The sequence below is a fragment of the Oncorhynchus gorbuscha genome, linkage group LG11 (assembly GCF_021184085.1).
Source record: "Oncorhynchus gorbuscha isolate QuinsamMale2020 ecotype Even-year linkage group LG11, OgorEven_v1.0, whole genome shotgun sequence".
Classification (NCBI taxonomy): domain Eukaryota; kingdom Metazoa; phylum Chordata; class Actinopteri; order Salmoniformes; family Salmonidae; genus Oncorhynchus; species Oncorhynchus gorbuscha.
In genome coordinates, this window is record NC_060183.1 from 81,091,226 (window position 1) to 81,117,808 (window position 26,583).

A 26,583-nucleotide genomic window follows, 5' to 3' on the forward strand; every position below is an offset into this window, starting at 1 on the left:
TTTAAAATCACCCAGAAAATCTACTTCTCTGTTGATATCACATTACATTATCAAGCATTTCACACATATTATCCAGATACTGACTGTTAGCACTTGGTGGTCTATAGCAGCTGCCCACCAGAATTTACAGTGGAGAGTGGGGATGAACGAGCCAGTTGGAAGCTGGGGATGATTAGGTGGCCACGTTGATATGAGGGCCAGATTTGTAAATGTAATCAGGACACCGGGTTTAACACCCTTTTATCTTGTGTTACCAAATACATCTGACTCTTGCTTTTATTAAAGCCGCCACGTTCTGCTCTGAAAAGTCACCCGGTTGACTTCTATGTCCTTTCGCAGATGATCGGAGCGACTGCCATCGAGGACAAGCTACAGGACGGGGTTCCTGAGACCATCGCCAAGCTGGCAAAGGCTGACATCAAGATATGGGTTCTCACCGGAGATAAGAAAGGTGAGAGAGGAGAAAGGGTGAGAGAGGAGAAAGGGTGAGAGAGGAGAAAGGGTGAGAGAGGAGAAGGGTGAGAGAGGAGAAGGGTGAGAGAGGTGTGTTCACATGGCGGCCAGCCTTCGTCTAGAATGTTCATCTCTCTATGTAACCGGGGATGTTAATCTCTCTATGTAACCGGGGATGTTAATCTCTCTATGTAACCGGGGATGTTAATCTCTCTATGTAACCGGGGATGTTCATCTCTCTATGTAACCGGGGATGTTAATCTCTCTATGTAACCGGGGATGTTCATCTCTCTATGTAACCGGGGATGTTCATCTCTCTATGTAACCGGGATGTTCATCTCTCTATGTAACCGGGGATGTTCATCTCTATGTAACCGGGGATGTTCATCTCTCTATGTAACCGGGGATGTTCATCTCTCTATGTAACCGGGGATGTTCATCTCTCTATGTAACCGGGGATGTTCATCTCTCTATGTAACCGGGGATGTTCATCTCTCTATGTAACCGGGGATGTTCATCTCTCTATGTAACCGGGGATGTTCATCTCTCTATGTAACCGGGGACTGGGCTTTACAGTCGGGTTCCATCCCTGTTCCCTATTTAACACACTGCCAGGGCCATGGTAGTGCACTTCTGTACAGTATAGGGAATATGGTTCCACTTGGGCTGCAGCCCATGTTTACCTCCCAACAATGTGTTACTGTTGATTTAATGACTGAGATAACATCTTAAGCTGCTGCTTCACAGAGTTTGCCTCTTGATGGATTAAATGTGTATTGATGACATTAACATGAACATTTTCTTTAATATTTCCTCCCTGCAGAAACGGCTGAGAACATTGGCTATTCCTGTGAGCTGCTTACCGATGACATGCAGATCCACTATGGAGATGATATCAAGTAGGTTTAAGATACTAGAGGAGAAGTATAGGTCTATGGGCCCCAGTGCTTGATGTGAGTCATCCGTGTGTAGCTGTGCTGCTGTAAAGGCTAGGCTACTGCTGTAAAAGGCTAGGCTACTGCTGGAAAGGCTAGGCTACTGCTGTAAAGGCTAGGCTACTGCTGGAAAGGCTAGGCTACTGCTGGAAAGGCTAGGCTACTGCTGTAAAGGCTAGGCTATTGCTGGAAAGGCTAGGCTATTGCTGGAAAGGCTAGGCTACTGCTGGAAAGGCTAGGCTACTGCTGTAAAGGCTAGGCTACTGCTGGAAAGGCACCTGCTGTATTTGCAGAGTGAAGTTATGATAATACACTGTTACAGAGAGTGTAGTTGCGTGTAAGATGTAGTTCTGATGTTTCACGGTCTTGTGTGTGTGATAGTGAGAAGCTGCGAATCAGTCAGGCAAGCCGGAGGGACCAGCTGCCTGCGTCCGGTCGAACCAGGAAGAAGGTTCCGGATCCGTTCTTCCCCGAGCCTGGCAAGAACGCACTCATCATCACTGGAGGCTGGCTGGTGAGTGTAGTCTACTGCTCGTTACTGTTGCTGTTCAACAATTACATAGACATTTTTAATTTCATTGTTTTATGAGGTTTTTCTTTTGTGAACAAAAGTGTATATATATTTTTTCTAAAGACTAAATAGGCGTCTGTCTCCACAGAACGAGATCTTATATGAGAAAAAGAAGAAACGTCGCCGCCTTCGCTTGAAGCGTCTCGGACGGAGACCCGCCTCTGCCACGCCCCAGGACTCCACCCAGCCAATCGACGACTGGGAGAAGGAGAGTCGTCAGGTGGACTTTGTGAACATGGCGTGCGAGTGCGAGGCGGTCATCTGCTGCCGGGTCACGCCAAAACAAAAGGCCAACGTGGTCAGCCTGGTGAAGAAGTACAAGAAGGCTGTCACGCTGTCCATCGGAGACGGAGCTAACGACGTCAACATGATAAAGAGTACGCCAGGAGATTCATTTGGTTTACTGTTAAATTATTCATTCATTCATTATTCATTCATTCATTATTCATTCATTCATTATTCATTCATTCATCATTCATTATTCATTCATTCATTATTCATTCATTCATTATTCATTCATTCATTATTCATTCATTCATTATTCATTCATTCATTATTCATTCATTCATTATTCAAAGCCTTTTGCAGTGAAGTGTTGTGTGATATCTACTCCCCCTTTGCGAACTCCTCACCTCTTCAGTTGTTGGAGACAAATTCTCTGTTTTTGTTTCACTCTCACCTCTCCTCTCTCTCTCTCCAGCTGCAGACATCGGTGTGGGTATATCATATTCTCTGTTTTTGTTTCACTCTCACCTCTCTCTCTCTCTCCAGCTGCAGACATCGGTGTGGGTATATCATATTCTCTGTTTTTGTGTGTGTGTGTGTCCCCTCTCCAGCTGCAGACATCGGTGTGGGTATATCATATTCTCTGTTTTTGTGTGTGTGTGTCCCCCCTCTCCAGCTGCAGACATCGGTGTGGGTATATCTGGACAGGAGGGCATGCAGGCGGTGATGTCCAGTGACTATGCCTTCGCTCAGTTCCGGTACCTGGAGCGTCTCCTGCTGGTCCACGGTCGCTGGTCCTACATCCGCATGTGCAAGTTCCTCCGCTACTTCTTCTTCAAGAACTTTGCCTTCACCCTGGTCCACTTCTGGTACTCCTTCTTCAATGGGTTCTCAGCACAGGTGAGGGAATGTTCTAGAGGTAGGGTGTATCCCAACTGGTACAATATTCCCTAAATAGTGCACTACTTTAGACCAGAGCCCTAGGGTGCTATTTAGGGCACCATCTGTCTATACTGCATTTTCAACGACCACTTATCTAGACTGACTTCAAAACCCCCACATTACTTTTGTACCATATACTATGGTACATATACTATGGTACATATACTATGGTACATATGCTATGGTACACGTACCATGTTACATATAATATGCCACATTTACTATGTTACATATACCATGATACGTATACTATGGTACTTATACTATGGTACATATGATTGATCCTAAATGTGGACATGTATTTGATGATAGAGGGGCGGCAGGGTATCCTAGTAGTTAGAGCGTTGGGCCAGTAACTGAAAGGTTGCTCGATCGAATCCCGAACTGACAAGGTAAAAATCTGTCATTCTGCCCCCTGAACAAGGCAGTTCCCTGGTAGGCCGTCATTGTAAATAAGAATTTGTTCTTAACTGACTTGCCTAGTTAAATAAAGTTGAAATAAAATCTAAAAATAGAGGAGTAATTTGTGTGATATATGACTTTATGATACTTCTCCAGGTTGCCTATGAAGATTGGTTCATCACCTTGTACAATGTGATGTACAGCTCTCTCCCTGTCCTGCTGGTTGGCTTGTTGGATCAGGTAAGCTATTAAGGAGATACATGTACAATGTTTGTCATTTTTGAAAATGCCCATAATATATCCAAATCTAATTTGTATTTGTCACATGCTTCATAAACAACAGTGAAATAGTTACTTACGGGACCTTCGTCAACAATGCAGAGAGAAAGAAAATGGAGAAATAATACTGTAGGAAAGTAATAAAACAATGAGTAATGATAACTTGGCTATTCACACTGGGCACCAGGTGTCTTCAAATGCCAGCTGGACAAGCTGATCTTTATCTAGAGGGAACAGGCTTTATATAGAGGGAACAGGCTTTGTGTTCACTGTTTTTAATGATGAACATTGAATGAAAACTCCCATCTTATTCCGATCATATGACACGTTAATGTTAAAGCTAATACAGTGGTTCCCAAACTTGGGTACGGGATACTGTGTGGGATCCCCCTGGGCCCATTGAGAAAACATTTCAGCTTATTATCAAACAAATGATCTTCAAATGGATATAGAATACAACTGCTTAGTGACAACAAGGGATCTCATAAACTACTACAATTTAGTGAATATGAACACAGCCTTAACAAGCCTTGTCCAAGTGGAGTCCCCTGCATTTAAGTGTCAATTTGGGATAATGTGCAGTACAAGTTTGGGAAGCCCTGAGCTAATATGAAATGTATATTTCCTGTTTCCTTGAAGGATGTGAACGACAAACTGAGCAGAAAGTTTCCCAAGTTATACCTTCCTGGTCAGCAGGGGGCGCTGTTCAACTACAAGAACTTCTTCATCAGTCTGTTCCACGGCATCTTCACCTCTCTGGTGGTCTTCTTCATCCCGTACGGGGCGTTCCTCCAGACCATGGGGCAGGACGGAGAGGCACCGTCAGACTACCAGTCCCTGGCTGTGGTTATGGCTTCTTCTCTCATCTTCACTGTCAACCTGCAGGTGGCTGACTTGTTCCTCAATGGATTTATTGATTATGTTTATTGTCCTTCAAAAGGGAAATTAATTCCATAACTCGCATGTAGACACAAGAAGCAAACTCTGGTGTGTTTTCAGAAATCTGTTGAGTAAATAATAATAAATATACAAGCCTATTTTTATAGCAAGTGCTGTTTCCTCCTGCAGTGTTGGAATAGATGATGTAACTTCCTGTCTCTCATACTCTCTCCCAGATATCTCTGGAGACTTCATACTGGACCTTTGTGAACTGCTTCGGCGTCCTCTGCAGTATAGCCATATACTTCGGCATCATGTTCGATATCCACAGTGCAGGAATCCACGTCATCTTCCCATCAACCTTCACTTTCACCGGTGAGTTCTGCCTCTTCAGATCTGGGTCCTGTCATACAGATGAAAACAGACTAAAACCAGGAGAGACTTCCTGGACCTTGTGTAACAGTATAACTTTAGACCGTCCCCTCGCCCATACCCGGGCTCGAACCAGGGACCCTCTGCACACATCAACAACAGTCACCCACGAAGCATCGTTACCCATCGCTCCACAAAAGCCGCGGCCCTTGCAGGGCAAGGGGAACTACTTCAAGGTCTCAGAGCAAGTGACGTCACCGATTGAAACGCTATTTAGCGCGCACCACCGCTAACTAAGCTAGCCGTTTCACATCCGTTACACTTGTATGCCCTAATGAATACTATCCTGGGTCGTGTTCATCCGGCCACACAGACGATAGCAAAACGTTTCACAATGGAGAATGAATGTTTCTTATTGGACAAGTTTCGGTAGTACCCCCCCCCCTGTCAGTTTTCTTCCAGTTTGCACCTTATGAACATGACCCTGGTCAGATGGTGAGTAATTACTGTGCTTTTCTAACCCAGCGTATGTGTTTTGTATTTCTGTGTGTGTCAGGTGTAGCCCCTAACGCGCTCAGACAGCCCTATCTGTGGCTGACCATCATCCTGACTGTGGGAATCAGCCTGCTACCTGTCATCTTCATTCAGTTCCTCTGCAAAACCATATGGCCGTCCGTTGGAGACAACGTAAGGCCTAGCTACCACTAACCCGAAAATGACTTTACTCATAATGTCTTGATATCTGTAATATGTGTGATATGTGATATGTCCAGGGTACGGGCTCGTTGCCTCTGCAATATTGTGAGAGATTTTTTTGTATCCGAGATCTGTGGATTGTGGGGGCGTTCGAAATGTAAAAATCTGGAAAACTACATCCTGTCTCAAGTGCTCTTGAATAAAACCCACCACACATCCATATTTTTTAAACTTGTTTATGAACGATTTTATGAATGTTTATTGAATAATTGTTTCCCACCGACGCAGGTCCAGAGGAACAGGAAGAAGTATGAGGAGGAAGAGGAGGAGAAGAAGAAACCGGCTCCGTTCCAGCGCGACAGACGCTCCCGCCGCTCGGCCTACGCCTTTTCTCACTCCCGGGGTTACGCCGACCTCATCGCGTCAGGCCGCAGCATCCGACGGCGGCCTGCTGTAGCTCGCCCCGACCCAAGGGACAGTATTACAGAGGTCCCCTCAAGCCAGTAACATATGAGGGGGACTCACCGGCCTGGCACTAGACTGGTCCCAGATCTGTTTGTGCGGTCTTGTCTACTCATAGACGTGCATATGGAAAGAATAGGTATAAAAATGTATAGATGTAAAGTTACACAATGTCTATGGTGACAATGACCAGAGGAGTTGGCAGGACCACACAAACAGATCTGGGATCAGGTTAGCCTGTCCCTATTTAAAAAAATTACCTTTATTTAACCTGGCAAGTCAGTTAAGAACAAATTCTTATTTTCAATGACGGCCTAGGAACTATGCATCTGGAACTGAGAACATACCGCCGGGCCTCATCTCACCGACCTGGCACGGTCTGAATCTATGCAAAGACTGTAACCATCAAAAAGCTCACTGAACCACTACTATTCATGTTTTATACGGTTTATTGTGAAAACAAAAACCAATGTTTTAATCTCCAGGATTTTTAAAAGTCTTATTTTAGTTCTCCTCACCTGGATGGTTGGAGCATTGCTCGTCATCATTGGGTACTCCTGACATACATTTAAGACATTTACATTTACATTTAAGTCATTTAGCAGACGCTCTTATCCAGAGCGACTTACAAATTGGTGCACTCACCTTATGACATCCAGTGGAACAGTCACTATACCTTGGCCCGTATTCATGAAGCCTCAAGGGTTAGAGCGCTGATCTAGGACCAGGTCCCCCTCCCCCCGTACATGTAATCTTATTCATATGATCAAAAAGGGGAAATGTATGTTTGAGCAGCACTTTGTGAATACAGGCCATGGAGTATTTGGTTATGTTGCCTATCACGGTGTAATAATGCTATCTATTGCAGGGGTTGCATTTCATCTGGATCTTGGAGTTTTTAAAATATTTTTTCTTAATTTAATATATTGTGATTTATTGTTGGTTTGGATTTAAATGTACTGGATCCGTTTTTAAATGCGTACTTGCAGTCAGAAGGGTGTCATAATCAATCATATATATATATTTTATTAATGCTCAAGAATTTCAGCTTTTTTTTGTTTTTGTCGGCTCGTAAGGAAGCTCCTAAGTGGTGGATCCTAACTAGATGATACTTCTTTTTTTTTCTTTCATTTTATGGTGTCTTTTCGGCTGTAAGTCATTTGACATACTTTATATGGACATGGTTATATTGTATACATGCTTTTTAAAGATGAACCAGTTGTTTACTAAAGCTTCTATAGAACCCCGCTGCACCTCTGGACATGCGCTAGCTGTTGTTTTACCTGAGCCAAATAACCCCCTTTTCAAAATCTAAACCGGATGCTTGTCGCCTGCTAGTAGTATTCTGAGATGCCAGTAGACATAACTCTCCTATTTTAATCAATGAAGTATGAATGGATTCAAGGATTTGCCATTTTAATGATTTCTTTGTATTGACTCGACATTTCATAACATTTTATATAGTCGGACCATACTGGTTCACTGTCTCAGTCTACAAGGATGTGGGCATTTGCATTGAGACTCAGCCATGGTTATTTGCCAAATACACAATTTTCCTTTTATATATCAGCTTTGAATCAATATGACCCTTCAACTGAAACAATACTCTGCGAGTGTGTCATAAATAGCACTTTAATCCCTATATAGAGCACTACGTTGGACCAGGGCTCTGGTAGAAAGTAGTGCACTATATAGGGATTAAAGTGCCATTTGGGACAGTCATGTTTATTCTGTTACATACTTGTTTCTCTGTGTATAAAGTGACATATCTACACAAACCTTGAGCAAATAGTTAGTCCATTTGGGATACAGCAACAGATCCATTGGACAACTCCTTATCACTACCGTTTTAAAAACTTGTTTTTAGCATTTTGTGTAAAAACGACTTTGAATAAAAACTACCGATACAGAGAAGCTTTCGTGTCTCAAATTATAGATGAGGGGGGGGGAAGTAAAATGTTTCTGCCTAGAAGCAGTCACTATATTGCTGTTCTCCACGTTTCATATGTCAAATCAAATTGTATTTGTCACATGCGCCGAATACAACCGGTGCAGTAGATCTTACCGTGAAACGCTAACAAGCCCGAAAGACATTATCGTTCGGTGGGAGAAACATACTCCACCCACACAATAAAAAAAATAAAAAAATAAAGTTTTATACAGCGCCAACACTAACCCCAGCAGTGGGACATGTGCTCCACCTGCAGTCCAAGAACTGGATTAATTACCATTATGAAATCCATTTGCCACAACCAAGATGGTTGCCAGCGCAAGACGTTTATTTTTCTTACGGCAGTAAATATCGATTTACGGCAACGCCGACCGCTGTCCCGTAAATCAGCTGACTTGAGAGGATCTGCAAATAATCCCGAGTGGAGTAATCAAGACGAATTAGACTACCGATGACCGAGTACTTCATCAATACAGTTCCCTAGAAAAGTTTAATGGTGCAGTATAACCTGTCATAGGTAAGTGTTTTAAACGTATTTGTCCATTTTAGCTTTATTTTGTATTGTTTTAACCAGGAAGTTGCGACATATAGGTGCTTTAATGTCAGCTAGCTAAGCTATCACCTGCTAGCGAAGCCAACGGTTTTGACCAATTTATGCAGCAATATAGTGAATAATACTGTACTGTGTTTTGTTACACGACGTTTTACTTACACTGGCATACGTGGATATCATAGCTAGCTATGGTAGTGTCTCTCAACGTATAATGTGCAAGCTAGCTCATATATGTGTGTGTCAACCCATCATTATCTGGCTAATATCAATATCTCGCAACGATTTTGCATCCAAAGTCTGTAATAATCGATAACCCAGTTACATGATACGGAGAAGATTGAGCTTCTTCTATTGTCACACATGATAAATAACTCATTGAGTTGGTTATTTCATGCATCCAAACCTTTGAACAGGCATGCTGTCTGGTTGTTTGGTGATCATCCATTGATTTTTTTCTGCGCAAGATCTTCTGTAATGTCTTCTGCACGCAGTTCACGGTAGATTTACTGCATCCTGTTCCCCTACACTTGAAGTACCCTTTTTTATAGCTGATTTTAAAAATGTTTTTTAAAATATTTATGTCAGGGTGTTTCGGAACAGTATTGTGGATTCACTTGTTCTCTGTGTTTGGAAAGAGATTGCTAGTAATGAGTGGGCGTTCCGGGTAAATTATATGGTGTCGTCGTTCAGCCTTTTGTAGCTACCGCACTGTTTCCCAGGCTGCCAGTCGGCATTGTAGGACCCTATAAAAATCAACTTTACGCAATTCAACAGTATTGACAAAGGTATTGAATTTAATAGGTCATCCACTACACGGCCGCTGTCAAATGATTACATTGATCACAAGACAAGAACAGAATGGATAAGAGACCAGGATAATTCCCGGTCTGCCGAGGCGAGGATGTGCGATGCGCGCAGCTGCAACTTCGTTTAGCTGTTAGCGGTGATACTAATGAAAAATCTATTTGTATATGGAAATTTATTTTTCTCAATTAAATGTTAATTACAAAGTAGACTGTTAACCTTATTTGATTTACCAACTCTACCATCGTATGCGCGCTACAAAAACACTCCCGAACAACAGCTAGTAGGTCCACACTGGAATTAACGGGTAGGCCTAACTACACCACCAAATCAAGTGGTCTCCATATGTGGTTTAAGCATGGTTGTGGACTTAGAACATCCAATGTAGGTGTTTAATTAACCCTCAAAAAATACAATTGGGTTTTATAGGGCCCTATCAGCAGAGAGTAGAGTGGTTATGGTTCATTCATTCATTCTACAATGTAAGCCACCTGATACTGGACTAGTCATGCTGTTAATATAATACAAGCTTACTTGCATTGATACCTTTTAATGTCAATGTATTGTACACAAAATGATCAACTTATTGGTTGCCAAGATCAAATTGTGTTTGTCACATGTGCCAAATATAGCCTTACAGTGAAATGCTTACTTACAAGCCCTTAACCGACAGTGCAGTTCAAGAAATAGTTACACTTTTTTATTTAGGATATGTTAACAGTAGATTTGCATCATAACAAGGCTATATACAGGGGACACTGGTACCGAGTGAATGTGCAGGGGTACAGTTTAGTGTAGGTAATTTGTACATGTAGATAGGGGTGAAGTGACTATGCATAGATAGCAGCAGTGTAAAACCAAATGGGGGGGGGTGGTGGTGTCAATGTAAATAGTCCGGGTGGCCATTTTGTCTTATTGCTTGGCGGAAGAAGCTGTTAAGGAGCCTTTTGGCCCTCTACTTGGTGTCCTGATACCGCTTGCCGTGCGGTAGCAGAGAGATCACTCTATGACTTGGGTGACTGGAGTCTTTGATAATTATTTGGTCCTTCCTCTGACGCTGCCTGATATGGAAGGATGCTTGGCCCCATTGATGTACTGGGCCTTAAGTACTACCCTGTGTAGCGCCTTTCGGTTGAAGGCCGAGCAGTTGCCATACCTGGCAGTGATGCGACCAGTCAGGATGCTCTCGGTGGTGCAGCTGTAGAACCTTTTGAGGATCTGTGGACCCATGCCAAATCGTTTCTGTCTCCTGAGGGGGAAAAGGTGTTGTCGTGCGCTCTTCATGAATGTCTTGGTATGTTTGGACCATGAAGGAATTGAAACTCTTGACCCTCTCCGACTACAGCCCCGTCAACATAAACGGGGGCCTGTTTGGCTCTCCTTTTCCTGTCGTCCACGATCAGCTCCTTTGTTTTGCACACATTGAGGGAGAGGTTGTTGTCCTTCCACCACACTGCCAGGTCTCTGACCTCCTTATAAGCGGTCTCATTGTTGTTGGTGATCAGGCCTACCACTGTTGTGTCGTCAGCAAACTTAATGATGGTGTTGGAGTCGTGCTTGGCCAGTCGTCAGTGACAGGGAGTACAGGAGGGGACTAAGCACGCACCCCTGAGGGGAACCGGTGTTGAGGATCTGCGTGGCAGATGTTTTGTTGCCTTCCCTTACCACCTGGAGGTGGCCCATCAGGAAGTCTAGGATCCAATTGCAGGAGGAAGTGTTTGGTCCCAGGGTCCTTAGCTTTGTGGGCACTATGGTGTTGAATGCTGAGCTGTAGTCAATGAATAGCATTCTCATATAGGTGTTCCTTTTGTCCAGGTGGGAAAGGGCAGTATGGAGTGTATTCGAGATTGCGTCATCTGTGGATCTGTTGAGATGATATGCAACTTGGAGTGTGTCTAGGGTTTCTGGGGTGATGGTATTGATGTGAGCCATGACTAGCATTTCAAAGCACTTCATGGCTACCGACTTGAGTGGTACATGAAATTAGTATTTTAGGCAAGTTACCTTTGCATTCTTGGACCCAGGGACTATGGTGGTTTGCTTGAAACATGTAGGTATTGCAGACTCAGTCAGGGAGAGGTTGAAAATATCAGTGTGGACACTTGCCAGTTGATCCACACTGTACACATCCTGATAATCCGTCTGTCCCCGCTGCTTGTGAATGTTGACCTGTTTTATGGTCTTGCTTACATCGGCCGCGGAGAGCATGATCACACAGTCGTCCGGAACAGCTGGTGCTCTCATATGCATGCTTCAGTGTTGCTTGCCTCGAAGCCAGCATAAAATGCATTTGTCTCGTATGGTAGGCTTATGTCACTGGGCAGCTCGCGTCTGGGTGTCCCTTTGTAGTCTGTAATAGTTTGCAAGCCCTGCCATATCTGATGAGTGTCAGAGCCGGTGTACGAGACATCGATCTTAGTCCTGTATGTACACTTTGCCTGTTTGATGGTTCTTTTGAGAGCATAGCAGGATTTCTTATAAGCGGGGTATGTACTTACGGCCACTGTGGGGACAACGTCCTCAATGCACTTATTGATGAAGCTGGGGACCGAGGTGATATTCTTCTCAATGCCATTGGATGAATCCCAGAACATATTCCAGTCTGTGCTAGCAAAACAGTCCTGTAGTGTAGCATCTGTGTCATCAGACCACTTCCGTATTGAGCGAGTCACTGGTACTTCCTGCTTAAATTTTTGCTTGTCAGCAGGAATCAGGAGGACAGAATTATGATCAGATTTTGCCAAATGGAGGACAGGAGAGAGCTTTGTATGAGTCTCTGTGTGTGGAGTAAAGGTGGTCTAGAATATTTTTTCTTCTTCTCTGGTTGGACATGTGACATGCTGGTAGAAATATGGTTAAACGGATTTAAGTTTCCCTGCATTAAAGTCCCCGGCCACTAGGAGTGCCACTTCTGGATGAGCATTTTCCTGTTTGCTTTTGGCCTACAGCTCGTTGAGTGCGGTCTTAGTGCCAGCATCGGTTTGTGGTTGTACAGTTGAAGTCGGAAGTTTACATACACCTTAGCCAAATACATTTAAACTCAGTTTTTCACAATTCTTGACATTTAATCCTAGTAAAAATTCCCTGTTTTAGGTCAGTTAGGATCACCACTTTAGTTTAAGAATGTGAAATGTGAGAATAATAGTAGAGATAATGATTTTTCAGCTTTTATTTCTTTCATCACATTCCCAGTGGGTCAGAAGTTTACATACACTCAATTAGTATTTGGTAGCGTTGCCTTGAAATTGTTTCACTTGGGTCAAACGTTTCGGGTAGCCTTCCACAAGCTTCCCACAATAAGTTGGATGAATTTTGTCCCATTCCTCTTGTCAGAGCTGGTGTAACTGAGTCAGGTTTGTAGGCCTCCTTGCTCACACACACACTTTCAGTTCTGCCCACAAATGTTCTATAGGATTGAGGTCAGGGTTTTGTGATGGCCACTCCAATACCTTGCCTTTGTTGTCCTTAAGCCATTTTGCCACAACTTTGAAAGTATGCTTGGTGCCATTGTCCATTTGGAAGACCCATTTGCGACCAAGCTTTAACTTCCTGACTGATATCTTGATGTTGCTTCAATATATCCACATAATTGTCCTGCCTCATGATGCCATCTATTTTGTGAAGTGCACCAGTCCCTCCGGCAGCAAAACACCCCCACAACATGATGCTGCCACACCCGTGTTTCACAGTTGGGATGGTGTTCTTCGGCTTGCAAGCGTTCCCCCTTTTCCTCCAAACATAACGATGGTCATTATGGCCATCGTTATGTTCGAAAGAGAGTTGGAGAGAGCATACTTAAATTCACACAGGACACCGCATAAGACAGGAGAAGTAGTCCAGATATAATAAACTGACCCTAGCCCCCGACACAACCTACTGCAGCATAAATACTGGAGGCTGAGACAGGAGGGGTCAGGAGACACTGTGGCCCCATCTGAGGACACCCCCGGACAGGGCCAAACAGGAAGGATATAACCCCACCCACTTGGCCAAAGCACAGCCCCCACACCGCCTAGGGGGGGTGGCAACCCAGACAGGAAGATCACATCAGTGACTCAACCCACTCAGGTGACGCACCCCTCCCAGGGAAGGTATGAAATCCACAGGCACACCTCCAATTGACTCAAATGATGTCAATTAGCCTATCAGAAACTTCTAAAGCCATGACATAATTTTCTGGAATTTTCCAAGCTGTTCAAAGGCACAGTCAACTTCTGACCCACTGGAATTGTGATGCAGTGAATTATTAATGAAATAATCTGTAAAAAAATTGTTGGAAAAATTACTTGTCATGCACAAAGTAGATGTCCTAACTGACTTGCCAAAACTATAGTTTGTTAACAAGACGAGTTTTAATAACTCTAACCTAAGTGTATGTAAACTTCCGACTTCAATTGTATATAGACGGCTACGAATAATCTAGATGAATACTCACTCTTGGTAGGTAGTGTGGTCTACAGTTTATCGTGAGGTACTCTACCTAGGCTTCTTGAGAGGTTCGTCCTGTGCCTAGGCCTGATGTTGTTGCTATAGGTGATGGAATGGGAAGATAATGATGCCTGTTGCAACCTGCCAGCCTGCCGCCTCAGTCCTCCCACTGCTCTGTCCTCACCTATTATTGATGCAGCTGCTTGTTGTGAAAGCTTAACTTCTTGTTTCTTTCGATGCGGATAGGTTATCACGACACAAAGTGTGCTAACACAAAACCAATAACAATAGGTTACAAAATATACGCAGTTCACAGTCCTGCCCTGTTAATTTCGCCAACAGACGGCACATGTTTTTCTGTACGTCACACAGGTTGTGTCCTAAATCGCAGCCTATTCCCTACAAAGCACTATGTGGTTCTATGGATCGCCCTCACTTCACTGACTCCATGTCCTGCTGTTGTGTGCACGCTGCCTGATTTTGATTGATTAAACTCTGAAAGCCTGTAGGGAGAGATTGGTGGTAGACTTTGAAAGTCAAAAGCAGTGTGTCACTGTCTAGTACTAGTTTGTTGGATTGATAGCAGAGGTATTTCTGGTGCTACGACAGCGATATCACTGAATTATCCAAAAATGAAGCTGATGCATCTTGGGAAGATAAAAGTGATGTTTCGCAGGCTCAGGTCTGCTCTGACTGAGACAAGTCATGAGTGTATCATAAGGTACTGTACTGCCGATTTTTAATCTTGGACACTGAATGACTTAGGCCTAACCTTTTGTGTTCAGTATTCTAGAAGAATCTAGATGTGTCTCTAATCTCTAGCCTCCATTTTATGGCTTATTAAAAAAAAAAAATAATAAGTTTTGGCTAGATGATTAGGAATTATTTTCACGGTTTGTCCGCTTGTTTGGAAGGATGTTGACCAGTAGACATTTTGCAGTAAAATGAGTTGTAATAGTGTAGGCTGTTCTGTTGTTCAGTACCATTTCACATGGGGTATCTCCACAGTTCTGCTTTTATTTCATCTACAGTTTGATCTTTACATTTTAATCTGGATATTGTGCTTGGGACTTAGCTCAATATGACTCATGTGTGAAAGCTATGTTACTACGGGGCAGTAATGTTCAATAGGTGAATGATTTGTGTAGCATAAAACAGATGGCCATTAATTTGTTTTCAAGAGCCTATTTTAATTATTGTAAACATTACATTTTTAAATGTGATTCGTGGGTTTTCGGCCAGGTCATGAAAGCACTCTGACCTAAGTTGGCAGTTGGTTCTGCTTTTCTTTGTTATGCCTTGGTAATGGTCTCTGTCTTTCATTGGAGAAAATTCCTGTTTTGCGTTGCTTCCCTAAAACGAACCTTAGTGACAGAGATACCGATGGCCTATCTTATGATTGTGTGAGTGTCACAATAGTCCTTCATGTTTTATTTGAATTACCACAGACTATTGACCGTAGATTTGTGAAGAGGTTATTGGAAAGTGTGGAATTGATCTGAAACTACTCTAACGTGCCGACAGTAACTCTCTAACGCAGTAATGGTACGTCACCCACTGTAAAGTCTATGGTCTGCCCTTCAATAATGACCTCGATGACCTCAATGCTGCCTTGTGTAGTGCCCTCCCACCAATGTTTGTCAGCTCTTTAACTCTTTCCCTCTCTCTCCTCTCTACAGGTCAACAGAGAAAATGTCAGGAAACAGCCTGGTTTTACCCATAGTGCTGTGGGGCCGGACGGCGCCCACTCACTGCATCTCCAGCCTGCTGGTCATGGATGACCTCGCCACCATCATCACCGGCTGCCACGATGGACAGATCTGCATTTGGGACATGACCTCTGACCTCGAGGTAAGCCTGACGTGACCTTTGACCTCCAAACATGCGTTTTGGTCCGAAAGGTAAACATGTTACTCATTCTGGTTATATATGGACCCCCCAAAAAAAAAGAAAGTTTGTCCACGTAGGCCAGGGATTGGCAATAGGTGGCTCGGGGGTGCAAAGATTTTGGGAGAATTTTGGTTTTTGGTCAAAAAAGATTGTAAAATCACCAGGTTTTTAATTTAGGAAATCTGTTCCCAAGTATTCCCACAAATAAATAATAAATTAACGTGATGCAATTCTCAATGTAATCAAGAGATGAAATTAAACATCTGTCGTTATCGGGGCTTTTCTTTAGCAAAATTACTAAGAATAAACCAAATGGTCAGTTGTCAACACCACATTAAGGTGTGGGGACATTCATTGTATGAAAATAACGAACTAGCAACTTTCGCTCGATATCATTATCTGTCCGTCAACAATGTGGCGGCTCTCAAAACCAGACCGCAGAAACGGCTGGCCGCTACTTTCCCAGGAGATTGTTTGTGAGGAGATTTACTTCCGGGTTAAGTGGGCGGGTGTTAAGAAGCGCGGTTTGGCGGTTAAATGTTTCGTAGGACGCATGACTCGACCTTTGCCACCCGAGCCCGTTGGGGAGTTGCAGCGATGAGACGATCAAAATTGGGGGTAAAATACAACATAAAAATACATAATACTTTATCCTTGGTAAATCTCTGTCGCGTATTACACATCTTAGATGCTTATTACAGCCTTATCTCTCCATGCAGAAAATGGTTTTGATAGACTAGAATGGTCACATCTCTGGTCCGTCTTGGAACATGTGGTACTTGGCTCCAATTTCATTCATATGATTAAAATACTATATGCTAATCCCTCAGCCATAGTAATTAGAGGAAATAACTGTTCTGTTCAGAATCACTAGAAGCCCAGGTAATCTACTTCATTCCATTATACATAGACATGCTATTTTACTATATCAAGACAATGTATCTCAATCGGTCCCAAACACATTGATCATAGATTCATTTTATAATCTAACTATTTTTATTTTATTTTACCTTTATTTAACTAGGCAAGTCAGTTAAGAACAAATTCTTATTTTCAATGACAGCCTGGGAACAGTGGGTTAACTGCCTGTTCAGGGGCAGAACGACAAATTTGTACCTTGTCAGCTCAGGGGTTTGAACTCTCAACCTTCCGGTTACTAGTCCAACGCTCTAACCACTGGGCTACTCAGCCTTACTGTTTCCCCGATGGAGGCCCACGGGTTCGTGTTTTAGAAACGTACACTAAAATAAATAATCTACTTGCAAAACATTTTTGTGCTTAGTTTTGGTCAATTTGGGGTGTACACATTATTTGCATTTTCTGGCCACCAGACCATTCACTCTCAACATAAAATCGTTGCGTGGCTGAATCTAGTTGCCTACCCCTGATGTAGGCCAGGCACACCTGAGTGGCCTGTGTAATGTTGTTACTGTGTTAATTCGCAGGTAAAAGAGGATCTTAATGTGAACGTGAAACAGCGGTGTGCCTCTGTCCTGATTGGTTGCCTGGTTTACCTGACTTGACTGTCCTGTCTCCTGTGCTGTTCTCAGATCAGTCCCAGGGCCATGTTGTTCGGTCACACAGCCTCCATCACCTGCCTGTCTAAAGCCAGCCCCTGCAGTGACAAGCAGTACATCGTCAGCGCCTCAGAGAGTGGGTGAGTAGTGACTACAGTGGTGGGCGTGCGCCACAGGGAGTACAGTGGTGGGCGTGCGCCACAGGAAGTACAGTGGTGGGCGTGCGCCACAGGGAGTACAGTGGTGGGCGTGCGCCACAGGGAGTACAGTGGTGGGCGTGCGCCACAGGGAGTACAGTGGTGGGCGTGCGCCACAGGGAGTACAGTGGTGGGCGTGCGCCACAGGGAGTACAGTGGTGCCCCACAGGGGCAGTGGTGGGCGCCACAGGGAGTACAGTGGTGGGCGTGCCCCACAGGGAGTACAGTGGTGGGCGTGCGCCACAGGGAGTACAGTGGTGGGCGTGCGCCACAGGGAGTACAGTGGTGGGCGTGCGCCACAGGGAGTACAGTGGTGGGCGTGCCCCACAGGGAGTACAGTGGTGGGCGTGCGCCACAGGGAGTACAGTGGTGGGCGTGCGCCACAGGGAGTACAGTGGTGGGCGTGCGCCACAGGGAGTACAGTGGTGGGCGTGCGCCACAGGGAGTACAGTGGTGGGCGTGCGCCACAGGGAGTACAGTGGTGGGCGTGCCCCACAGGGAGCACAGTGGTGGGCGTGCCCCACAGGGAGTACAGTGGTGGGCGTGCCCCACAGGGAGTACAGTGGTGGGCGTGCCCCACAGGGAGTACAGTGGTGGGCGTGCCCCACAGGGAGCCAGTGGTGGGCGTGCCCCACAGGGAGCCAATCAGTTGTCTTGTGACATGTTAGGGGTGGTATACAGAAGATAGCCCTATTGCAAGGACTTTGACAGTTTCTTCAAGTGCAGTCACAAATACCATCAAGCGCTATGATGAAACTGGCTCTCATGAGGACTGCCACAGGAAAGGAAGACCCAGAGTTACCTCTGCTGCAGAGGAAGTTCATTAGAATTACCAGCCTCAGAAATTGGTGACTCTGTGATTTATTTAGAATTCAGGGCACACTTAACCTGCATGGCTACTACAGCGTTCTGCAGCGATACGCCTCCCATCTGGTTTGCGCTTAGTGGGACTATCATTTGTTTTTCAACAGAACAATGACCCAAAACACACCTCGGGGCAAAAAAAGGGCTATTTGACCAAGAAGTATTGTGATGGAGTGCTGCATCAGATGACCTGGCCTCCACAATCACCTGACCTCAACACAATTGAGATGATTTGGGATGAGTTGGACCGCTGAGTGAAAGAATGGCACTCAACAAGTGCTCAGCATATGTGGGAATTCCTTCAAGACTATTGGAAATGTATTCCAGGTGAAGCTAAGTTGAGAGAATGCCAGGAGTGTGCATAGCTGTCATCAAGGCAAAGGGTGGCTACTTTGAAGAATCTCAAATATAAAATATATTTTGATTTGTTTAACACTTTTTCTTTTTGGTAATACATGATTCAATATGTGTTACACTACATGACTAAAAGTACCTGCTCGTCAAACATCTCATTACAAAATGATGGGCATTAATATGGAGTTGGACCCCCTTTGCTGCTATAAAAGCCTCCACTCTTCTGCTTTCCGCTAGATGATGGAACATTCCTGCAGGGAGTGTTAGTGAGGTCGGCACTGATTTTGGGCGGTAAATGCCTGGCTTGCAGTCAGCGTTCCAATTCATCCCAATGGGTGGAGGTGCAGGCAATCAAGTTCTTCCACACCGATCTTGACAAACCATTTCTGCATGGACCTCACTTTTTGTAGGGGGGGCATTGTCATGCTGAAACGGGAAAGGGCCTTCCCCAAACTGATGCCACCAAGTTGGAAGCACAGAATCGTCTAGAATGTCATTGTATGCTGTAGCGTTAAGATTTCCCTTCACTGGAACTAAGAGGCCTAACCCAAACCATGAAAAACAGCCCCAGACAATTATTCCTCCTCCACCAAACTTGACAGTTGGCACTATGAATTGTGGCAGTTGTTGCTGACCAGTTGTTGCGCTGACGTTGCTTCCAGAGGCAATTTGGAACTCTGTAGTGAGGACAGACAATTTGTACTCGCTACGCTTTAAAGCACTCGTCGGTCCCATTCTGTGAGCTTGTGTGGCTTACCACTTCGCGGCTTAGCCGTTGTTGCTCCTAGACGTTTCCACTTTACAGTAACAGCACATACAGTTGACTGGGGTCAGCTCCAGCAGGGCAGAAATTTGACGAACTGTCTTGATAGAAAGGTGGCATCCTATGATGGTGCCACGTTGAAAGTCACTGAGCTCTTCAGTAAGGCCATTCTACTGCCAATGTTTGTCTATGGAGATTGCATGGCAGTGTGCTCCATTTTATACATCTGTCAGCAACGGGTGTGGCTGAAATAGCAGAATCCACTAATTTGAAGGGGTGTCCACATACTTTTGTATGTATGGTATCAGTTATTGCTCTAATGTTGTCTATTCACTATCTGCTTTGTGTGCAGGGAGATGTGCTTGTGGGATGTCAACGATGGACGCTGTATTGAGTTCACTAAGCTGGCCTGCGCTCACACCGGGATCCAGGTAACGTATATGGTTTTTTTCTCACCACGTATCTGTAGTCCATGGCTGTAGTCCATGGCTGTAGTCCACGGCTGTAGTCCACCTGGACTAGTCCCCCGAGACTGTTGTTCTACCTGGACTAGTCCCCCGAGACTGTTGTTCCACCTGGACTAGTCCCCCGAGACTGTTGTTCCACCTGGACTAGTCCCCCGAGACTGTTGTTCCACTTGGACTAGTCCCCCGAGACTGTTGTTACCCAGAGATCCTAGGTGCTACTATCCTTGGAACTAACCCCAACTCTAACCCTCACTCTTCTCCTCTGTCTAGTTCTACCAGTTCACCATCGGTACGCAGCGTGAGGGTCGTCTGCTGTGTAATGGACATTACCCAGAGATCCTAGTGGTGGACGCCACCAGCCTGGAGGTCCTCTACTCCCTCGTCTCTAAGATCTCTCCTGATTGGATCAGCTCCATGAGCATCATACACTCACATCGCACACAAGGTAGCCTACTTCACACTATGCTATACAATACTATCCTATATTATGCTATAAAATACTATCCTATAGTATGCTATGCTATACAATACTATCCTATAGTATGCTATGCTATAAAATACTATCCTATAGTATGCTATGCTATACAATACTATCCTATAGTATGCTATGCTATACAATACTATCCTATAGTATGCTATACAATACTATCCTATATTATGCTATACAATACTATCCTATATTATGCTATACAATACTATCCTATATTATGCTATACAATACTATCCTATAGTATGCTATGCTATACTATCCTTTATTATGCTATACAATACTATCCTATATTATGCTATACAATACTATCCTATATTATGCTATACAATACTATCCTATATTATGCTATACAATACTATCCTATATTATGCTATACAATACTATCCTATATTATGCTATACAATACTATCCTATTATGCTATACAATACTATCCTATATTATGCTATACAATACTATCCTATATTATGCTATACAATACTATCCTATATTATGCTATACAATACTATCCTATATTATGCTATACAATACTATCCTATATTATGCTATACAATACTATCCTATATTATGCTATACAATACTATCCTATATTATGCTATATACTATCCTATATTATGCTATACAATACTATCCTATAGTATGCTATGCTATACTATCCTATGCTATGCTATACAATACTATCCTATATTATGCTATGCTATACAATACTATCCTATAGTATGCTATGCTATACAATACTATCCTATATTAGTATGCTATACAATACTATCCTATAGTATGCTATACAATACTATCCTATAGTATGCTATGCTATACAATACTATCCTATAGTATGCTATGCTATACTATCCTATAGTATGCTATCCAATACTATCCTATAGTATGCTATGCAATACTATCCTTTAGTATGCTATGCTATACTATCCTATAGTATGCTATGCTATACAATACTATCCTATACTATGCTATGCTATACAATACTATCCTATACTATGCTATGCTATACAATATGCTATCCTATATCCTATACTATGCTATGCTATACACTATCCTTTGCTATGCTATACAATACTATCCTATAGTATGCTATGCTATACAATACTATCCTATTATGCTATGCTATACAATACTATCCTATACTATGCTATGCTATACAATACTATCCTATAGTATGCTATGCTATACAATACTATCCTATAGTATGCAATACTATCCTATGCTATGCAATACTATCCTATAGTATGCTATGCAATACTATCCTATAGTATGCTATGCAATGCTATCCTATAGTATGCTATGCTATCCTATAGTATGCTATGCTATCCTATAGTATGCTATGCTATCCTAATACGATACTATTCTCTGATATACAATAATATGCTATCCTATATTATGCTGTGTTATGCTATACTATTCATCATGCTATGCACATCCTATAGTATGCTAGGTCAGTCAACCATAGGGTTCCAAAATTTCAGGAGCTTTACCACAGGTTTTCCAGAATCAGAAGGGAAAAGGCAGGGATTTTGGGATTTTTGAAAATGTAACTGAACCTTCCTATAGCTAACATGCTAACTGCTATCCTTGGATTAGATTCTATAGTATGCTATGCTATCGTTGTTCAACCGTCACTGTATTTCATGGTAACGCTTCACCAACCGTATACCAGTAATGCTACGGTCTGTATTTACCATGGTAGTATGTTCAACCGTCATGTCTGTATCCTAACGTATGCTATGCAACCTATCAGTATGCTGTATTTACCATGGTAACGTTGCTCAACCTCAGTCTGTATTTATGCTATGCTCAATCAGTCTGTATTTACCTATAGTATGCTATGTCAATAACGTTGCTATCCTGTATTTAGTATGCTATGCAATGCTGTATTTCCTAACGTTGTTAGTATGCTGGTAACGTTGCTCAAATGTAACTGTATTTACCTATACGTTATGCTACGGCAATGTATTTACCTACGTTGTTAGTATGCTATGCAATGCGTTGTTCAATCGGTCTATTTAGTATGCTCAGTCTGTATTTACCATGGTAACGTTGCTATTCTCTGTATATACAATAATATGCTATCGGTCTGTATTATGCTGTGTTATGCTGGTACTGTATTTCATCATAACGTTGTTCAACCGTCACGGTCTGTATTTACCATGGTAACGTTGTTCAACCACACGGTCTGTATTTACCACGTTGCTCAACGTCACGGTCTGTATTTACACGTTGCTCACCGTCACGGTCTGTATTTACCACGTTGCTCAACCGTCACGGTCTGTATTTACCATGGTAACGTTGTTCAACCGTCACGGTCTGTATTTACCAACGTTGTTCACACACTGTATTTACCAACGTTGCTCAACACACGGTCTGTATTTACCATGGTAACGTTGTTCAAGGTCAGTCACGGTCTGTATTTACCACCGTTGCTCAACCGTCACGGTCTGTATTTACCATGGTAACGTTGCTCAACCGCCACGGTCTGTATTTACCATGGTAACGGCTCAACCGTCACGGTCTGTATTTACCATGGTAACGTTGCTCAACCGTCACGGTTCTCAACGTGCTCACGGTCTGTATTTACCAGGAAGCTTTACCTGTATTTACAGGTTTTCCAGAATCAGAAGGGAAAAGGCACGGTCTGTATTTTGGGACGTTTTTCAAAACGGTCTGTATTTACCTGGTAACGTTGTTCAACCTCATGGTAACTGTATTTACCATGGTCCGTTGTTCAACACGGTCTGTATTTACCAACGTTGCTCAAGCCGGTCTGTATTTACCATGGTAACTGCTCATCCAGTCTGTATTTACATGGTAACGTTGTTCCACTACGGTCTGTATTTACCATGGTAACGTTGTTCAAACTCTGGATTACCATGGATAGCTCAACCGTCACTGTCTGTATTTACCTGACCAACGTCTGTATTTACCATGGTAACGTTGTTCAACCGTCACGGTCTGTATTTACCATGGTAACGTTGTTCAACCGTCACGGTCTGTATTTACCATGGTAACGTTGTTCAACCGTCACGGTCTGTATTTACCATGGTAACGTTGCTCAACCGTCACGGTCTGTATTTACCATGGTAACGTTGCTCAACCGTCAGTCTGTATTTACCATGGTAACGTTGCTCAACCGTCACGGTCTGTATGGTTGTATTGAGCCATTGATAGTTGATGCAAACTGTAAACTCCTGATTTGGTGCGGCAGGGTAGCCTAGTGGTTAGAGTGTTGGACTAGTAACCGGAAGGTTGCAAGTTCAAACCCCCGAGCTGACAAGGTAAGACTCTGTCGTTCTGCCCCTAAACAGGCAGTTGGCCATGGTAAATACCCACTGTTCCCTGGTAGGCCGTCATTGTAAATAATAATTTGTTCCTAGTTAAATAAAGGTAAAATAAAATAATAAAACCACTCAGACTAAAACATTGCATTGTCACCCAATTGTTGTGTTGGTAAAATCACTTCATTAAACAATTATAGGCTGTTAAACTGACACTGTCCCCTCATCATAATGTGTCATATCTTTTCAGAGGACACAGTGGTAGCAGTATCTGTCACTGGGATACTGAAGGTGTGGATCATCACTCAGGATGTCAACAGGATGCAGGTAGAGTGTTACTGAGGCACATCAGGATGTCAACAGGATGTGGGTAGAGTTACTGAGGCACATCAGGATGTCAACAGGATGTGGGTAGAGTTACTGAGGCACATCAGGATGTCAACAGGATGTGGGTAGAGTTACTGAGGCACATCAGGATGTCAACAGGATGTGGGTAGAGTTACTGAGGCACATCAGGATGTCAACAGGTGTTACTGAGGCACATCAGGATGTCAACAGGATGTGGGTAGAGTGTTACTGAGGCACATCAGGATGTCAACAGGATGTGGGGTTACTGAGACACATCAGGATGTCAACAGGATGTGGGTAGAGTGTTACTGAGACACATCAGGATGTCAACAGGATGTGGGTAGAGTGTTACTGAGACACATCAGGATGTCAACAGGATGCGGGTAGAGTGTTACTGAGACACATCAGGATGTCAACAGGATGCGGGTAGAGTGTTACTGAGACACATCAGGATGTCAACAGGATGTGGGTAGAGGTTACTGAGACACATCAGGATGTCAACAGGATGCGGGTAGAGGGGGACAGAGGCACATCAGGATGTGGGTAGAGGGGGACAGAGGCACATCAGGATGTGGGTAGAGGGGGAGGAGTAGGCACATCAGGATGATGGGTAGAGGGGTGGGGGACAGAGGCACATCAGGATGTGGGTAGAGGGGACAGAGACACATCAGGATGGGTCAGGGGGACAGAGGCACATCAGGATGTGGGTAGAGGGGGACAGAGGCACATCAGGATGTGGGTAGAGGGGGACAGAGGCACATCAGGATGTGGGTAGAGGGGGACAGAGGCACATCAGGATGTGGGTAGAGGGGGACAGAGGCACATCAGGATGTCAACAGGATGTGGGTAGAGTTACTGAGACACATCAGGATGTGGGTAGAGTGTTACTGAGACACATCAGGATGTCAACAGGATGTGGATAGAGGGGGACAGGGGCACATCAGGATGTTGTTGTGATCGATACTGTTGTTGTTGTGATCATCTACACAATACTCCTATTAACCAGGATTTGTTCCAGCTAATATCATGACTATTGGGACTAATTAGAGTAACTGGGACACACGCAGCCAATTCAAATGTCTATTGTAGTTCTATTTTTTTTTTTTTAGTTGTTCCTAGGATCATTAGCGGTCGCTAAGTGGGATGGAAATGAATAATGCATTTCGGTCACCTCCTACGTGTGCGTTTCCTCTTCCTGTTCCCCAACAGGATCTGGATCCAGTGTTTGAGGAGGAGTCTAAGCCCATCTACTGTGGGGGCTGTCAGAGCATCTCCTTCTGCACCTTCACACAGCTCTCTCTGCTGGTGGTCTGCTCCAAGTACTGGAGGGTAGGTGGCTAGAGCCCATGCTCTCTGGGTCTCTCCCTCACTGCCCTAGTTGAAACATTCATAGAATCACACTGTAGACCTAAGCCCCTTAGATTAGGCCTGTTTCCAGATCTGTTTATGCTGTCAATATGACAATAGGAGTTGTGGCAAGACGACACAAACCGATTGGGCATCAGGCAACAGTAGCGTAGCTTTGTGTTTGAGTCTTCGGCATGGGGGGGGTTACGACAACTCTTAATCTTGGACTAACGTATCCTGAAATGTTTGTGTCAGGTGTTTGATGCGGGGGACTATTCCTTGCTGTGCTCAGTGCCCAGTGAGAACGACCAGTCCTGGACCGGAGGAGACTTCATCGCCGCTGACAAGATCATCATCTGGACCGAGGACGGATGCTCCTACATCTACAAGCTCCCCGCCAGGTGAGGACCAACATCACCTGTATAGGAGACGTGTGTTATGGTGTCTGTTATGGTGTCTGTTATGGTGTCTGTTATGGTGTCTGTTATGGTGTCTGTTATGGTGTCCGTTAGTCTGTTATGGTGTCTGTTATGGTGTCTGTTATGGTGTCTGTTATGGTGTCTGTTATGGTGTCCGTTAGTCTGTTATGGTGTCCGTTAGTCTGTTATGGTGTCCGTTAGTCTGTTATGGTGTCCGTTAGTCTGTTATGGTGTCCGTTAGTCTGTTATGGTGTCTGTTAGTCTGTTAGTCTGTTACGGTGTCTGTTAGTCTGTTACAGTGTGTCTGTTAGTCTGTTACAGTGTGTCTGTTAGTCTGTTACAGTGTGTCTGTTAGTCTGTTACAGTGTGTCTGTTAGTCTGTTATGGTGTCTGTTATGTTATGGTGTCTGTTATGTTATGGTGTCTGTTATGTTATGGTGTCTGTTATGGTGTCTGTTTGGTGTCTGTTATGGTGTCTGTTATGGTGTCTGTTATACTCGTTGTACCCTTCTACTTCGAATCACCTGACAACTATGAATGAAGGTCAGTAATGATTATTTTTTAAATGCACAATGCAATTATCACACATGATTTTCCATGTTATATCCTCACTAGACAACGGGCTAAAGGCCTGTGGAAATTTGTGTAATGTAAATAAAACCAGGGAGGTTCAAACTAGAATCATTTGGTGAA

The 26,583-nt window shown here is 43.7% G+C and overlaps 2 protein-coding genes across 5 annotated transcripts in view; both read left to right on the forward strand.

Moving 5' to 3' along the window:
* LOC123989546 (phospholipid-transporting ATPase IC-like) overlaps positions 1-8,127 on the forward strand; it is a 42,380-nt gene extending 34,253 nt beyond the window's left edge. For both annotated transcript variants that reach the window (XM_046290634.1, XM_046290635.1), the window contains 10 exons: positions 340-451; positions 1,277-1,352; positions 1,770-1,902; positions 2,048-2,336; positions 2,861-3,084; positions 3,685-3,768; positions 4,447-4,692; positions 4,923-5,061; positions 5,615-5,745; positions 6,043-8,127. In XM_046290634.1, coding sequence (XP_046146590.1) covers positions 340-451; positions 1,277-1,352; positions 1,770-1,902; positions 2,048-2,336; positions 2,861-3,084; positions 3,685-3,768; positions 4,447-4,692; positions 4,923-5,061; positions 5,615-5,745; positions 6,043-6,261 — 1,653 coding nt within the window. In that variant the 3' untranslated portion in view covers positions 6,262-8,127. The remainder of the gene's footprint in view (positions 1-339; positions 452-1,276; positions 1,353-1,769; positions 1,903-2,047; positions 2,337-2,860; positions 3,085-3,684; positions 3,769-4,446; positions 4,693-4,922; positions 5,062-5,614; positions 5,746-6,042) is intronic.
* Positions 8,128-8,546: 419 nt separating this feature from the next.
* Positions 8,547-26,583, forward strand: part of LOC123989545 (WD repeat-containing protein 7) — a 366,883-nt gene continuing 348,846 nt past the window's right edge. For all 3 annotated transcript variants that reach the window (XM_046290631.1, XM_046290633.1, XM_046290632.1), the window contains exons 1-8: positions 8,547-8,684; positions 15,632-15,803; positions 17,393-17,499; positions 19,890-19,968; positions 20,275-20,449; positions 24,027-24,103; positions 25,334-25,453; positions 25,727-25,872. In XM_046290631.1, the coding sequence (XP_046146587.1) occupies positions 15,645-15,803; positions 17,393-17,499; positions 19,890-19,968; positions 20,275-20,449; positions 24,027-24,103; positions 25,334-25,453; positions 25,727-25,872 (863 nt within the window). In that variant the 5' untranslated portion in view covers positions 8,547-8,684; positions 15,632-15,644. The remainder of the gene's footprint in view (positions 8,685-15,631; positions 15,804-17,392; positions 17,500-19,889; positions 19,969-20,274; positions 20,450-24,026; positions 24,104-25,333; positions 25,454-25,726; positions 25,873-26,583) is intronic.